General features: G+C 38.1%; 1 protein-coding gene across 2 annotated transcripts in view; it reads left to right on the top strand.

Moving 5' to 3' along the window:
- The window catches only part of LOC6568638 (lachesin), a 77,147-nt gene extending 63,639 nt beyond the window's left edge, over nucleotides 1-13,508 (top strand). The window contains exons 8-11 of one of the 2 annotated variants that reach the window (XM_032740752.2): nucleotides 1,932-2,324; nucleotides 2,798-2,856; nucleotides 11,589-11,633; nucleotides 12,454-13,508. In XM_032740752.2, the coding sequence (XP_032596643.1) occupies nucleotides 1,932-2,324; nucleotides 2,798-2,856; nucleotides 11,589-11,633; nucleotides 12,454-12,572 (616 nt within the window). In that variant the 3' untranslated portion in view covers nucleotides 12,573-13,508. The remainder of the gene's footprint in view (nucleotides 1-1,931; nucleotides 2,325-2,797; nucleotides 2,857-11,588; nucleotides 11,634-12,453) is intronic. The other variant, XM_001994357.3, reaches the window with a different exon arrangement.
- Nucleotides 13,509-17,693: the final 4,185 nt, after the last annotated feature.

Raw genomic sequence — 17,693 nt, 5'->3', positions numbered from 1 at the left:
TAAATTTAAATATTTAAGCCGGCCCTTAGAAAATCAGCTTTCAGTTTGTAAATCAATATATCGAACAATTATTTAAATTATTATTTAAATTCACAACCAGCAATAAAAGTCACTGAATGAATATATTTAAATGTACAACAAAGGATATTACGTACATACCGAAATGTCACTTTTAATCTTGTTTTTTTAAAATACAATTATAATAGTTTTTTCAATATCCTATAAATCATTCTCAGAAGTAATTAATAATTACACAGCTTTACAGGAATCAATTATAAAGCATCATTCAACTTAAATCATAAACATATAATTTAAACAATCTTTTTTAAAACAGTTTTTTGTTTAGTTTTGTCTTTGTTTTGTTTGCTTTTGAATCGGTCCAGAAATCAATTACTGCAAAGAATATTACTTACTGATTTCGAAATCTGGCTTTTAACGCATTAAGCGTTCACTTTCAATTTTATCACTAGTTTAAAGGCAATTTTATTGTTTATTTTTCCAGTGTCCTATAAATCGTTCTCCTCGTCGAGTGTCGATTTCAATTCCACTGTGAAACAGCCGCGTTGCGTTGCACGAAATGGCGAAACTTTTAGCAGACAAATACTAACATTGGCATTGGCAATGGGATTTTGATAGGGATACGGAATGGGATTCAGTTTGACTATTGGGCGATGTCAACGCCGGTCTGCTGATTTCATTTGGTGGCTGTGCCGGAAACTGCTGCCGGCAATTAAGGCTGGCAAATTGTTGGGCCACGGAGCCACTGTGGTGATACGGTCGCGTTTCAGTGGCGCCTGGCGCCAGTCGCTGCCTCTTCAATTGTTCATAATCATTTTTATTGCTCGTTTTACTTTGATGCTATATGCGAAAAGTTCGCTCTGATTGGCGTTTTATGTTTTTATTGTGCGCAGGACTTCAGGTTATTAGTTCATATGGCTCAATAAGCATGCAAAAATAACAAAAATAACAAAAATAATAATAATAATAATAAAATTACCAACATTGAAACCAAAATAAATGCCAAGCACAAACAAACTTACAAGTATAAGCATTCCAGCACTTGTCATTTGTATAAGTTGGCTTGTTTATGAGTCTGTGCCACTCACTCCCCCCCTCCAGCACCCACCTCATCATCTGCTTGTACAGCTGATTAGCATTCAAATTGTGTGCCGAGTTTATCGCAAAGCAATGAACTAGCGCCTTTGTAATGCGAATGCGAATGCGAATGCGAATACGAATGTTGATGGCACATGGAGCCAGCAAGGACAACAAGGACGAAACGCTTTCTTGTAATTAGTTGTTTACTTGAACTGCTGCTCGAATAGTTTCGCCTCTCGATTACCGCTATAAATACTACCAAATCGTCCAACCCCTCAACCCCATTGCTATTGCCATTAATATTAATACGTTTTGTTAATGAGCCGAAACGCACGGAGTTTCGCTTAAAGCAATCGTCAGCTTAAAGCTGAGGCCAATGGCCCATGCTGCATTTTGGGGCCGGGCGACTGTGGCAAGCTGTTAGCTTTTCGGTTGAATGAACGAAACGCATTGTGTATTGTGCGTTGGCCAGCTGCTCAGGCGAAGGGCAAACAAAGGGCCAATAACAAAAGCAGCAGCAACAACATTAACACTGGGATTGAACTTTGTACTCGTATGGTTGATCTTAAATCCAGCCATTGTCGACGTGCGACGTCAGCATTGATTATTATGTTGCAGTGTTGTCGCAGCAGCGATTGCTCTTGATGTTGTTGCTGCGTGCTTCTTGGCTGAGTGCAGCACATGGCTTTATATCAAATTTAACAATTACATATTGATTGAGTTCGACTAGAAAATAAAGGCAACACCAACTGTTGCACGCAACTAACTTATACAACCACCCACATTTTCTCCCTCTTTCTATTTCTATTTTTGCTGGTGCTGCAACTCGTTAGATATAACATCTCGTGGGCGGTGGACTCGCATACACCCATCGAGGAATACAAGTTGTCCTTCCGCAAGCTGCCGCAAGGACATGAGGTCGTTGACAATGCCATTGACTCGCAATCCTCGTTGTCATCCTCCTCATCCTCATCGTCGTCGTCGTCGTCGTCGTCACTCTCCTCTGGCTCCTCCTCACCCTATGGCGTTGTCAGCCACAATCATCGCATTGGCAGCAACTTGGCCAACTATGGCGGCTATGGCAATCTGATGCACTGGGGCCACAACGATTGGCGCGATGTTGTCCTGCCCGCCGTTCCCGTCTCCCACCACTATTCGCAGGGCATGAGCTACATGGTTCGCGGACTGAATCCCGATCAGCAATACGAGGCCACAGTGCAATCCCGGTAAGTAGAGCATTAATGCATAAATATATCTATTAAAATACAATGCAATGCAATTTGTCAGCATCGAAACATAATTATTTGGCAGATAATTTAAAATATTATAATTATTATTTTTAAGCAACAATTTCGATCATCTCATCTCATGTATTACTTAATTCAGAATGAATCCTTCTTATTAATATTACTATGAATATCTTTATTTTTATTGGCATTATATTCTCATAATTAAATAATTCTTATTGACTTCCGCTGCTTGCTAAACCATGCTTATATCACATAAAGTGTGTTAATTCTAGCCAGAATTTCATTTTCTTCGTGTGGCCATTAAAACTATATGGGGCACAGTTAGTTAGTATGGCTCATTAGCTGGCAATTAGCATTTCCACAATCGCATATTTGCATATTAATGCCACACAATTAGTTGTTGCCAAACATTAATAAGTGTCTGAAATTGTTCTTGTACATATTCACAGGAATCGCTACGGCTGGAGTGACTTGACCAACAGCTTTTACTTCTCCACATCATCAAATGGTGAGTGAAACGACAGCTCTGCGATTTTACAATATAAACACATATAGATATAAATATATATATATGTGTATATATATATATATGTATATATATACACAGAAAGTACATAAATAATGCATAAGTACATATATAAATGGCATATCAATTTTTAAACCTGGCGCATATTTATGTGTGTGTGTGTGTGTGTGTGTGTGTGTGTGTGGAGTGTATGTGCGAGTGTATGTAAATGGCATAAGCTGCTCATACACACACACCCACACACACACAGCTGACATAGGCATGCTTATGCATGCGCCTGGCGCTTATGCTATATTTTTTTTGCCAATCTTCTGTTCTGATTTTCATTTTATATATATATATTTTTTTTTCTTGCTGACTGCATGCATAATAATTTGGTATTAAGTGCTACTTGCGCTGATAATCCAGAAAAATTACAGTGCAACGTCATGAAAATCGCTTTACATGTCAGTGTAACCAGCCCCAACCCACAAAGTAAACGGCAATTTGTTGCAATTTAATGCATTCAAATAAATATGTGCAAAATATATAAAAAAAAAAAGAACATATTCGTAAAGCTCAAGTTATAAATTGAGGCATTAAATTAAGGCACACACACACACATATATATAGTTGCAGGCATGCGAAATAATATTTACAAATATCAAGCATACGCACTGTATTACTGTATTCTGTCTCTGGGCACACATTTCGATTTGCCACAAAATGGTGGACTAATTGCAAAGCTGCTGATTCTCCTACTAGACTTGGCTCGCTGCATAATGAGCGTGAAAAATTAAATAAGCACACACATGCATATACACAACACTAATTGGATGCACACACACACACACACACACACACATTCGCACAGAGACTTATTTCTTTAAGAGTTGTCGCGGATATATAAATAAACAAAGATGCGGGGCGTCGATTGGGCTTTGCATTTGCCAGGTGGCATGTGGCATGTGGCTTGGGATGCAAGGTGGGATTTCATTTAAATGCGCAAACGAAAACCATTTATATGCAAAACTATTGTTGCATTGCATGCTGAATAAATGCCGCAACGGGGCAAGTCGTCGTCGTGTGGCAGTCACATAAAATGTAGCGCGCTCTTGCGCTTCGCCAACCGTTTTAACCCAATGCAAATGACGCATATTTGCCAGTGGCACGCCTCACACTCCACTCAACCGCCCCCTTTGAGTCATCTACATCTTTTGACTGCTGTGCGAAATGCATGCAAATGCGAGCAACGAGCAGCGAACGCTGTTCAATGCCACCGACTGTGGCAAACAAACGGATAAATATCCAGCCAGACCCAGAGAAATGCGCAATAAACACGCACACACACAAACAATGTATGTGTGTGCGTATGAAAGAGAGCGAGAGAGAGAGAGAGAGGGGGATATGCACAGACAGAGATACGCTGAAATTAAATCAAGTAAAACGTGCATGCCACACAGCCTGCAGTATCGATGTCACTTCTGCAAGACATTTGTGCCTTTGACAGGTGCACACACACACACATAAGCACACACACACACACACACACACACACACACACACACACACACACACGTACACAGACAGATGCACGACTTCATTAAGCGGTATTGTAAGGCGCATAGTTCTGGGCAAGCAGCTGCAATGCAACGGCAGCAACAGCAGCAGCAGCAGCAGCAGCGCTTTGTAGCACAGTCATCATCAGTGGCGTGCATTGTGCTAATGGAAATGACTTCATTATATTTTCGAAACGTAAACAATTTACGCAATTAACAGCAGGACATGCAATGCAGCAGCAGCAGCAGCAGCACCAATCCTTGCCACCTGGCAAACGTGGCAAGCGCCAACTAATGAGCCCAGACTGTCATAACTATAACAGCAGTAACAACAACAACAACAACAACAACGACAACAGAGTGCTTATCACCACAATGTCAACAACAATGCCAACCATGGCAGGCAACAGCACTAACACCAAGGCACAACAAGCACCACTCGTGCACACAATGTAGCAAGAATTTATCCACACACACACACGCACACACACACACACACCCAGATATTAGCAGTTCATTTACCTGGACTACGTGCTTGGCAAGTCGACCAGTTTGGACAACCATCGACCAATGAGCAACAGCAAAAGCAACCAGCAACAACACTTGCTGCTATTACTGCTGCTGCTGCTGCCACTCAGCCCGTGGCATGCCACTAAAAGAAAACGCCAATTGAGTGTCGCTGCAGACAAAAAACATCAACAGTTCACATATGCACTTGAGTGGAGTCACAAACACACACACACACATACACATACATATATTTACATAGCTTCTAAGGGTAAGTGTACGTGTGTGTGTGTGTGTGTGTGTGTGTGTGTGTGTGGTGCGTGTAAATTCTCTTTGGGAATAAAGCAATTGCGAATTACATTTCAGTAAACCCCAAAAATGGGGTTTGCGGTACGCCAGATCAGCATTTTGGCCAAAAGCAAATTGCCAGCATCACGTTAAATGACTGAAATGTTGGATTTGTTTGTTAACCCCAGAAGAATGTTTATTTTTTACACGTACACGTATTTTATTCAAGCAGTCAAACTTAACGGGAAACTGTGATAAAAAATACAATTTAAACATCGACTATCTCTAAATCGAAATGATCATGTTTTATAGTGAACAATTTAATATAATTAATAATAGCAAGAAAATTCGTATTTCAATAGCTTTGTGTTATTTTATTTCTTCATTTGGTAAACTCTGAATAATCACTACTCAAATATATACTATTCATAGATAGTGATCAAAAATAAAAGAAAGAAATAATTATAATAACTTGCAAAGAATAAAAAATAATAATAGAAAACCATAGAAATAACATCTCACTTAGAGGTCTATAATTTCTAAATATTCATGAAAGTATTGGTCTGGAATAATTTCCAATAAAATTCCTCGTGAATGAAAGAGTTAATTTTAATTTCCAGAAATATTGATAAAAAATACTTAAAAGAAAACCACAAATCAAAGTATTTTTTAAATATTTTAATTACATATTGTTTTGAATAGCACCAAGATAACAAACTGAATTTATCCTCATCCTCTATAGGACTCCAAAATTTCTATATGTTCTTGTAAAATGCTTGCTTAGAACTTATTCCAAAAGAAGCACTTGATAATTATAGCTACAATTTCCAATTCGATCATACATTTTACATATTCTAATCTGCAATTGAATTGTTGCAAGATCACATATTCATATAGCTTAGATGTAGTTTGTATAATATGGGTCCCCATATGGCATATTCACTTCGATTTGCAGGCAGACACGTTGCCTGCCTTCAGCAAGCCCTTTAAGGGCATTTAATTTTTATGACACTTTTTTAATGTACTCACAGAGCTCGACTATTTTCATAGCTATAACTATTGTGGCTGTTGTTGGTGTTATTGTGGTTGCTGTCAACATTTCGCTGCGTAGCGTGTAAGAGAGACAGCAATTGAGTAGACTGAGGTATGCAACTAGTTACATCATACACACACACACACATCCATTGACATGAAGTTAACGTTAGAAACTCACGCTTAGCCTGGCTTAACGCTATAGCTGTATATGGGGGTCAAAAGCAGTCTTGGTGAGGGGTAGTGCGGTAAGGGGGTCAACACTCCTAACAGCACATGGAGACATAAAAAATAATGCATTTTGTGCACGCGAAAAAATACTCGACATAAAGCAAAAAAACAAAATAAAAAAAAAACAAGCAAAAGAAAAAGAAAAAGCAGAGAAAAAAGCGAAGTTAAATAAAATTACAGCATAAAGCAACGAGTATTGCGTGTGTGTGTGTGTGTGTGTGTGTGTCTGCAATGGAGATGGTGTCTAAGAATGGGGCTGGGTGGGAGGTAGCGCCAAGCAGCTAGTGAATGCTAGAAGAAATATCCGAAAATGAAAGACTCGTTGAAAGTTGCGTAAAACTTGCTGAAACTGCCAACGGAGGACCAGTCAGCAAAAGCAATGGCAATAGCAATACCAACACGGGCAACAACAATAACAATAACAAGAACGCGACGCATTCAAAGGATGACAAAGTGGACCCTTGCACGGGCATTGGGGGAGCAGCAGCGGCGGCAACGTCAGCTCAGTGCAGCTCAAACTTTCAATTTACTTGTCCATCTTGTCGAGCTATCTCTGTTACTCGCTCCCCAGCTAGCCCTCGACTATCTACCCTGCCACCCATCTCCCTTCCCCATCGACCACCCATCCACCGTCTCTGCCTCATTCAGCGAGTGTGTGTGCGTTCCAAGCTTTTGTGTTGCCGCTGGGAATGCTTTACCAAAGGCCCCAAACAACTGCAGCAACAACATTTTTTTGCTTGCATGTAAGTTGCAAAGTTTGCTAACGCACAAACACACACACACACACACACACACACACACACTCGCACGCACACATACAGTGCGCGAAAGTTTTGTAGTGGCACCATAATAAGCGCAGGCTGCAAGAAATAATATAGAAAAATATATAGAAAAAATATACACTTTATAATATAAGTATGGAGCAGATGTGTGTGTGTGTGTGTGGTATTTGTGTATTTGTTGCAGCACGCGCTGCTGCAAGATGTGTAATGTGAATTCTCAACGTGAATGTTATGTTTATGTAAAGTGCTGGTCCCACAATGCTTGCGGTGGTAGGGGAGAGAGGAAGCTGGATGAGGGTGTTGCCGTGGAGGCTGTGGAGCCACGTGACGTTGTTGCTGAAGTTTTGCCGCAAGTGCTATGCGAATATACAAAAGAGAAGAAACTGCATTATTAAAAGCATTATATACACACACATACTTGGAAATACATTAGAATATATTGTACATATCTTTATATATACATATATAAGCTTGATTCCCAGCTGGCCAAGTGCGAGCTACGCTTTAAGCTTGGCTTTAAGTGGCTGCCAGCATTGCCGCTAGATACATGCACCCAGCTTGACTCCAAGTTTATTGCAATTTCGCTGTGCGTTTGGCAGAATCAAAAAAAAAACAAACAAAAAAACAAAAAAACGTCACAACAGCAACAATAACAATAGCAACAATTGTAACAACAATAGTAGCAACAGCAGCTACTGCGGTGCCAAACAGTTGCCTATAACAATGCAGTGCAAATCCGCATTTAGCAGCGCCAAAAACGCGCACAATCCGTGCAACCACTGTGCGCCAGCCACAAAGAAATTGCCAACTATTCGAGTACTCACATCTCACATGCATTCTCATGTGTGAGGGTGTGTGTGTGTGTGTGTGTGTGTGTGTGTGGGTGTGTGTGTGTGTGTGCGTTGCTGTTGGTGTCTATTGGTGTGTGTTTTGCTACAATGCTCTAAATATTTGGCAAAGCTAGCGAGTTGCACTTGAAAAATACATATGCAAATATTTTGGCTAAATTCTGGTATTTTCATCTTTTCTGGCCATGTTTAATGCTTCAGTATTTATTTTTAAAATAATACAAAAAATAAGACAAACAAATCCTGGCAGAAATTTCGTTTATTTTACATTTTTTCTGTGGCTCTAAAAATTAAAAGCTGATTATAATTATTATTATTAGTTAATTATCAATCAGCAATCCAGCCATTTAAAAAACTATAAAACATATTAAAAATTAATCTGTTCAGAGAATTCGGGCAATTGTTAAAGCTTATGTATAAAGAAATTTTAATCATCTGTGACTCTAAAAATTCATATTTCACATTATTCATATAACAAGCAGTCTCATTAATAATGTGGAAATATATAAATATTATTTCAAGTGCAGCTACAAGATCTGGGTTAAATGTTGCACATCTTTGTTTTTGTACATATAAATCTATTAATCTCCACTAAATATCAAGCCTGATTTAAGTTAGAGATGTGCATTAATTGTGTATATAACTTGTCACAACAAAATATGACTAGATGCACCGCTGCATCCGCTTAACCAGTTGTTATCCATTTACATTTTAAAATATGCACAAAACATCCAAAAGTAACTAGTTTTCGTGCGAGTGTAAGCGAAAAATCCGCTGACTGATTTATCTGGCGATGGAAAATGCTGTCCGTTTCCGGTCCGTCCCCTATGCTGTGTGTCCGTGCTGTGTCCGCTTGTGCAGTAAGCTCCATGTTGCTGTTGCTCCTGGCATTGGAAATGCAAATGCGTATTGCCCCCTGCCCACCAACCCAACTTATCCCCACCATTCCCACACTAAAAAAAAAAGGACACAAATTTGGGAGAAAAAAAATGTTACGCTTAAGAATCGGATTTGGCTGATGCACCTATCAGCACATACAAATGTAAATGTGTGTGCATTAGAGTGTGTGTGTGTGTGTGTGTCTGTGTATATGTGTGGGTGTGTGTGTGTATTTGGCGCCCGACCGCAATGCTATTATGGGAACAGTGCGTTGTGTCCGGTGCCGGCACAAAAACCTATTTTACAACACAATCGAGGCGTAGCAAGAGCGAAATTCCCCCCTGTCCAGGTGCTGAAAGGTGGCCAGTGCGGTAAATGCCACAGCGTTGCATGTTGCCTGTGTCGTCCATATTGCCGCTGTGGTGCATGCTTAGCTATGAACTAAACGCGCAACGTAAAACACGAAGTCTCAAGTGAGGTTATGGTTTTGTGCCACCAAACCGCAAGCAATAAAAGACCCAATGACAGCCTATGGCAATGACAGAACTGCTGCAAGCAGCAGCAACATTAGCCTCACTGGGATGCACTGGACACACAAACACACACACACACACACATAATTACGCATACATACATATTAATACACACAGAAAATATAGATGAATTACGGTTGTCAACATCTAGCTAAGCTATAAAACTCTACATTCTTCTTCAAAAGTATTTTAAAAGAAAATAATATTTCAATATAAGAAAATTAATTTTTAATTCATATAAAAATAGTTGTGTTCTTAGAAACCAGTTACTTTTATTCAAGATAACTTTATTGTTTGGAGTTAGATATTAAATTGTTTCATATTAATCCTGATATGATTTCAAAATAAATAATATTTAAATAAAACCATACTAAAAAGTATTACACAAATCTTATGTTCATACTGATATCATTTTAAAATACAACTAAACTAAGAAAATCACGCAAATGTTATGTAAATAATTTGATTATTTTTGTATATAATTCACACGATGCTAGCACAGAATGTTAACTTCATAAATCAACAAATGCTCCAAAAATATTTCGAGCAAACTTTACTGGAAATGAAAAGAGCTAAAGTTTGAAAGTTATGCACCGCTTGTATTTGCATTTAGAAGCAGTTTTTCTCTCAGTGCATAAGCACACACACACACACACACACACTAGCACATTGGCGGCTGCGTTTATTTTCATTACAAAATTGTTGGCATTTTGCTGGCGCCGCAATTGTCAATTCGCCTGTAGTTTATGTGGACAGTATGCGAATTTATATGGTAATTCGATGCGTTTGCCATTTTTGCAAGTCTGCTTAGCTAAACTAAGCGGGCCCAATGAATGAGTGCCGAGCGGAGGGTCTGTGGCGGTGTAGTGGATTTATAGGATGTGCAGCAGAATTTTCTAAATTGAACGTGTCGTGTTTTGATGCGCTGGCAACACAGATGCCTCAATAGATTAGCTATCCTGCGTGTGTGTAGCATGCAACAAATAGAGCAGCATACAACATACCATGTCCGGTCCACTGTCCAATGTTGTCTGTCTATTAAAAGTGTCAGCAATGACTTGAACATGTGCGCAAAAGCAGCAAATGAGAACATGTCAAGGATGTCAGTAGTTGCCTGTGCTATGGACTGCTTGGAGCAACTCCTGTTCATGGACGGATACTTGGCGCCGCCTCCACTTTTGACAGCCGCATTCAATTCGCATATGAGATTTGTATGTTTTAGATAATGTCGAACTAGCTGCCGGGCAGGCAGGCAGTCAGGCAAGGCAGCCAGGCAAGGCAGCCAGGCAAGGCAGTCAGGCAGACAGCCAGGCAAATATCAAATATGTATAAGTTTTTGAGCGCCCATCTCTCGTTCCCATTGACAGCTGTCGTGTAACAGTTTTGCAATAAGCAAACACACACAAATGCACATACAAACACACACATACAGATATACACACATTTAAACTTGCTTGAAGCAGGCCCCAGTTGCCTTGGCTCTGCATCTGGGCGCATTCATTTAACCTGGTTGGCTTCGCTGCCTGCAATCGACATTATCGCTGGGTTTCTTTTACTTCTGCCAGGCCGGTCAGCCAATGCTGGCCAGGAATCGCAACTGGAATTGCAATTGCCATCAACTTTGGCCCGGCTGCTGAGCTTAATGGCGAAATGTTCATTTGTCATTATTGACAGATGTCGCACGTTTGCCATTTTAATTGGCGGCTTACACAAAATGAGCTGCACACAGACTCAGGCATATGACCTGGCTGTCCACCCCGACAATCCATCCCGGCCATCCACCTGGCCTGCTGTCATTTCATCCATCTGCGCTTCAGTGAGCAAAGTAAACTTCTCCCTGATTGCGCATTTGCAGTTAAAGCGTTAATGATTTATTTGCGGCAATGGATTTGATTTAAATGTCAATTCATGCCAATGCAATTAAAACCTTCTTTTTTTGTCGTCCATCCATTCGTTTGTACACATATTTATGGCACTATATATATCTGAACTATCGCTATCGCTATCGCAACTATCGCTATCTGTACTATCGTCATATTTTTCTGAAAATGACTGATCACACATATCAATTTGCAGATGTGCTTGTCGATCTGTCCACATTCTTAAATCACGGTCAGTCAGGTTAGTTTGCGAGTTACCTATGCCTATCTCTATTTTTCCACTTCTCTCTCTCTCTCTCTCTCTTTCTCTCTCTCTGCTTAACTCTCATAACCGCTCGCTCGCTCTCTCTCTCTCTTTCTCTCTGTCTTTCTAACTATCTATCCTTTTCACTTTTCATTTGCATGGTTTATATCTGCATGTTTTTTTTAAATAAAAATCGCCATATTTGTGTTAAGCCCATATTTCCTAAAAAATAAAGAAATCAATAAAAAAAACTCTTTTAAATTGCAAATGTGTTTGTATATGCATTGTATACACGTGTGCAAATGTTTGTACGTATTTGCAGTTTACCAAGCGTTTTGCGGCAAGAATTTATTTCTTTTTCTGTTCAATTTGCAATGAATAAAGAATAAAGCAACATCAAAAAATATCAAAAAGTGCTTTAAATGGATAACACGAATATTTCGGTTTATATATATATATATATACAGATATTTGCGTATGTCTCTCTGAGTGTATTAGTGACTGAGTGTGTGTATGTGTATGTGTGTGTGTGTTATTTTAAAAAACCCATTTGCAACATTTGAAACGTTGCAATCTGCATGCATCATGGCATTTCTGTTATAACTGCATATTGAAAATAAAAGATTTACGTATATATATTCGATATACTTACCTACACACATATATATATATAGATGTATGAAGAAATGATTGAATTCGCTTTGTCCATGGACTTATTGAAGTATATTTTTGGAATACATTTAAAAATTTAAGTGAAAATTCAGTTCAATTTATGCTCAATTGTTTTCTTTGTTCTTATCTATCGATTTTATTGCAGATAACGAGATGCGGGATCTGAGTGTGACCTTCTATGGCAGCGGTGCGGTCAATCGACAGAAATTGAGTCTGGTCACATTGAGCGGCGTTACGCTAATGCTGAAGCTAATCTTGGCTTAGATCTCAGCACACTTAGCTAAACAACTTTTTGGATTTAAGTAACGAATTTCACCGCCAATAGCATTAAAATTGAACGGGTTTTGTTTTCGAAAACAGTTATTAATGGCAAACAGAAGAAAACATTGGCAACAGGAATGAGGTGTGCCAGATAAAAGCAACTCTAGTTGTAACTAGCTTAAGACATGCAACATTTTCTCCAACTCAAACTCAAACTCAAACGCAACTCAAAACTCAACTTTCAATTTTTGCAATTTCTCAGAACGAAACATTCCAAACATTAACGAAACCAAAAAAAGAAATCGCATCCAATGGAACCATTTATAAGTATATACTACGATACAATCAATGTAATAGCATAATCAACTGTGCATACTACAAAATACACTCACACACACACACACATAAACACACACATAGATACATAAAATATCTCAACATTTCAGCACTCGAATCTCCAGTGTAAATAGATTTTATTGCATACTTTTAGAAGTAGGTAAACAACTGCACCAAAGAAGTGAACGGGAAAACAAGTGGATGATAAACGATGAAACAAAAGGAAGCTTGTTGAATTATATAACAATGCAACAAACAATGGATTGCAAAAAAAAAGGAAAAAGAAAAAGAGAGAAAAAAATGAGAAGATACACACATACAACGTATTTAAAATGATGTCTTGTCATAATAGCATTGCTTTTGTGTGTGTATGTCAGCGATAAATTGTATCTAGTGTCTAGTATCTTGTATCTAGTATCTAGTAACTTGTATGTGTTAATTTGATTAACATTCCAGTGCATAGCCAATTATTCGTACTCATACAAAATGAATTCATAAAATAAACAAATTAAAGCATCAAATTGTGTATTCATTTGCGAACATTTTGAGATGGAATACCAAACACAAGATTGTATTTCAATTCCAAAAAAAAAATAAAAATAAATAAATAAAAAGAAAAAAAATTGCTAAAGCAAATCGCAGTTTTTTCTAGCTTTTTGCTATTTTGATGTCTGTAGAACTTAAGTAGCATAAATACAAGCGAGTAATTTAATAAGCTTTGATTTCTACATGTAAATTACATAAATACACTCTCAGACACACACACACACATACAACACAAGAGCCCACACATAGTCGATAACTTAAAGCTTTGTAATACATAAGTGTAAATAATTAGAATTGAAATTGGAGCTGTGCTGCTTTAAAGGCCAGGCAATCCATATGATATGCATATATAATATATATGAATATACATATATATGAATATATTATTATAGCAAATTTATAACATAAATTATGCATTCGAATTCAGCATCAAACAGGGTGCGACCAAGGTTGTTTTTCTTCCAGGATTTCTCAACATTTCTCTTTCTTTTGTACATAAATTGCACCCAAGTTAATTCCAATTATATACTATATACAAATATCGGTATATATATATATAAAAACAATGCAAAATGCTACACAAGCACCGGTTCTTTATTGGTTACTGACAAGTGGTGGCATCCTGTACTATAATTTTTAGTAAATTAAAAGCTAGGCAAAATATTCAACTAGTCAAATGCAGAAGTACATAAATTATGATAAATTACGGCAGCTGTTGCTGCTATATATTTGAGGAAAAAACAGATACAATTGTATGTAAGCAAGCAAATTGATTTAAAAATACAAAAAAAAAAAAAGAACTAAAATAATATAATAAATAAAACAATTTACTCGAAACAGCTTTTAAAAGATTTAATTAAAATAAGTCACTTGCATGGCCGAGGGACTGCCAATAATAATAGAAAAACAAAACAAAATTTAATAAAAAAAAACAAATAAAAATTGAAGGTTTAATTCAAAACTCATGGCCAAATGCACAAAACGGCAAGGCAAACGTACTTATAATTAATATATTAAATCAGTGCGTCACACATACATATATATGCATACCTATATGTATATATAGTAAATAATACATATACACAAAAACAAAATATGCAGAGTAAAAAAATGGAAGACAAGAAATATTCAACCGACAACACTTTTTGCCACTAATTACAATATATGCGATTTTCGTTTACGAAAAACTAAAAACCCGAACTGCCCAACCCCTCCCCACCCTTCCGCTCTGATTCCAACCCACTCCAAATGCTTAGAGTCCAAACGATTAGTATATAAATGATATAATGATGATGTTCTAGTATGTATATGTATATGTGCGTTCGTATGTGTAATTTAACTATATATATATATAAATATTTAGTTATGTACTTAATTGTATTTAGTTAATGCAATGCAACAAAGAAAAACCAAAAGAAAACAAAAAGAAAAAAAAAACATAAAGAAAAAACCAAACGAAATAAGAGTGTACAATTCTACTTTCTCGATCCACAGATCAGCACAGATCTTACAGTTACAAGCGATAAGTAAAGATAACCCACAAAAAAATGAAACATTTTCTGCATTCAATGTATATGTGACTAGATACGTACTCATATGTATATGTAATATGTATATTTGATTATTTTGTAAACATTTTTCAAACAACAACTACATATAAATAAAGTCTATATTAACATATAAATGTATATCACTTGTCTTTTGAAATCATTTAATTTCTTAACAACATTTGGATACCTATGTAGGTAAGGAAAAAAAATATATAAATTATAGTCCACAATACTTACAGATTTTCTATTAATTAGCTCACTTGACACACTCTACAGTTCCTTTTCTATAGGAGTCGCTTTAAGGTGTTGAATTGCTTTATTCATTAGTTTAATTCTCACATATTTGTAGATATTGGCCTAAAAGTTCTAGATGTCAGTCTCAGAAGAAGAACACTTGACATGCTCTGGAGACTGCTTTTCACTTTTCTATAGCCTTCGTTTTAGGGTGTTGAATTTGCATGAATGCCAATCAGACGAACCTAGATAAAAAGTTACTTTCTTTATTCATCTTTATTTACACAGACTCTTTTAGTAGCTGGCTTACCTTTTCGATGAACTAGACCATTAAGAGAAAGGCAGACAGAGACACAGAGAGACAAATTCGGGAGCTGAGGCGATATGGAAATGAAAATGGAAAAGTTTGTGTTCTGTTCTGAAATCTTGTGTACAGTGCGTCAAGTGGATGGAGGGGGAGGGGGACAACTGTTACGAGTGCCAGTGCAAAACTTTAAATGGAAAATTTGACAGGTGAATATAACGGTTATTTAAATATAAGCCCATATGCCACATGCATGCACACACAGGTATCGGTTGGAGTTCTACACACTGTTGACAATGGCAGCAGAAGCTAGACGACAGCCAGCTGAAATATGTATTTGCATAACAAACAAACTCGCACACACACACACACACACACAGACACACACACACACACGTAGAGACACATACACACACGCATATGCCAGAAACTAAATACAGTTCTTGTTGGTCTGGCACCTGAAATTGAAAAGTTATGCCCCTTTTTCGTTGTTGGTCGAACAAGTTGCAAACATCAAAATAAGGCACTGGCATGAAACGTATAAAATGGCCTCAACAAATTTTGTTGGCATAATATTATTGCCAGGCTAATTTGGCTTTGCTTTTGCCGGTTGTGGCTGGTGCAAGATGCAAATGGCATAAAATAACTGCGGCCATAAAAAAAAAGAAAAAAAAAATAGGCGACCCAAAACGAAACAACAAGTTGCACCTGAACTCGAACTCTGAACCGTGCCACCTGCCATTTGCAATCTGCTACGTGGTGCAGCGCGTGCAAAACATGCCGACGTCATGTTGCATGCGTGTGTGTATGCACGTGTGTGTGTGTGTGTGTACCTCATTTCCAGGCATTGTTTTTGGGCTGGCAGCCGGTGTTCCCCCTTCCCCTTCCCTTTCCCGTTACCTTTGTTGTTCGCTGCTGTTGTGTTTTCGCTTTTGCATTATGAGCTACTTGTTGGCCACCATGCGCTGCCAAAAACACACAAACAATAACACATTCACACACACATACACACGCACATAAATTTGCTCCTTCCGATTGCGCACCGGAAAATAAAATGTTTTACACAAATTAAGCTCAAGTAGTCAGTAATTTTCACATCTTTTTTTTTCTCGGTGCATTCATTTGAAATTAGCAAAAATACAAAATTCCCAATTTCAAATATCGCCTTTAAAGCTTACTCGATCTTAATCATTTTCAACTTGGTTACTAAGATCGGGATTGTATAATTTAAGTAGGAAAAACATGAGTTTGAACCCTGATTACCCCTGATTTCTCTCTGTGCATTTACAACGTAAAGTCATTTGTCGCTTCTAATGCATTATGGCAACACGAACACGACTCGTGTGTGTGTCTGAGTGTTGGTGTTGCAATGAGCACAGGTTGAAATATCACTAGGTGCAATGCACAATACACACAAAGTGTGAGTGTGCGACCACTACATAAATATTTGCATATGAAATTTATTATGCTAAAAATAAGCCACGATTTAAAAATGAGGTGAAATAGGGCATACTCAATGGCTGCAACAGCACCTGCAGCTGCACCAGCAGCCCAAGCAGCATAATGAAACCCGACCCAAGTGCGGCAACAAATGTCATGACAACTCTCACACCTGGCTCCTCTTCGTCATTCCGCTACCCTGCTACTGCTGCATTCACACCTTTGCAGCTGACGTCGTCACTAAAGCCTATTTATGTGACATGGCAACCAGCGTCGTATTCGTCATCCTCATCATCGCCTTCCTTGCAATTCGGGTCTCTTTTGTGCTGCCGGAAGTAGGTCACATATGCAGACAAGCTCCAGCTGCAGACCAAGACAAAGCCCAAGCCTGCCTTGTAATTAAGACCGCGACACAGAAATACCCCTCTTCCCTTAAAGCGAAAATGGGCACAGCGTTTCCACAACTCGAGTGGCCTGTTCTCGTGCATTTGTGCTCATATTTGTCGGGTTCTTTGAGCTTTCTGTGTTTAAATTAACTAAAACTTTAAGCGGCTTTTCAGGGCGTAACAGCTAACAGCTAACAGCTTGAAGAACAGTTAAGAGCCTGCTGCCAGCTGCCAACTTGTTAAGTGATGGCTAAGACGCTCGTAATGCGTTTATCGAAGGCACAAAACATTTGCATGCTTTTAGGCGTGCCAACAAAACAAAAAAAGA

This window comes from Drosophila grimshawi, unplaced genomic scaffold, assembly GCF_018153295.1.
Source record: "Drosophila grimshawi isolate 15287-2541.00 unplaced genomic scaffold, ASM1815329v1 contig_311, whole genome shotgun sequence".
In the NCBI taxonomy this organism is placed as follows: domain Eukaryota; kingdom Metazoa; phylum Arthropoda; class Insecta; order Diptera; family Drosophilidae; genus Drosophila; species Drosophila grimshawi.
Note: the sequence above shows the minus strand (reverse complement) of the source record. Positions and strands in the feature narration are given on the sequence as shown.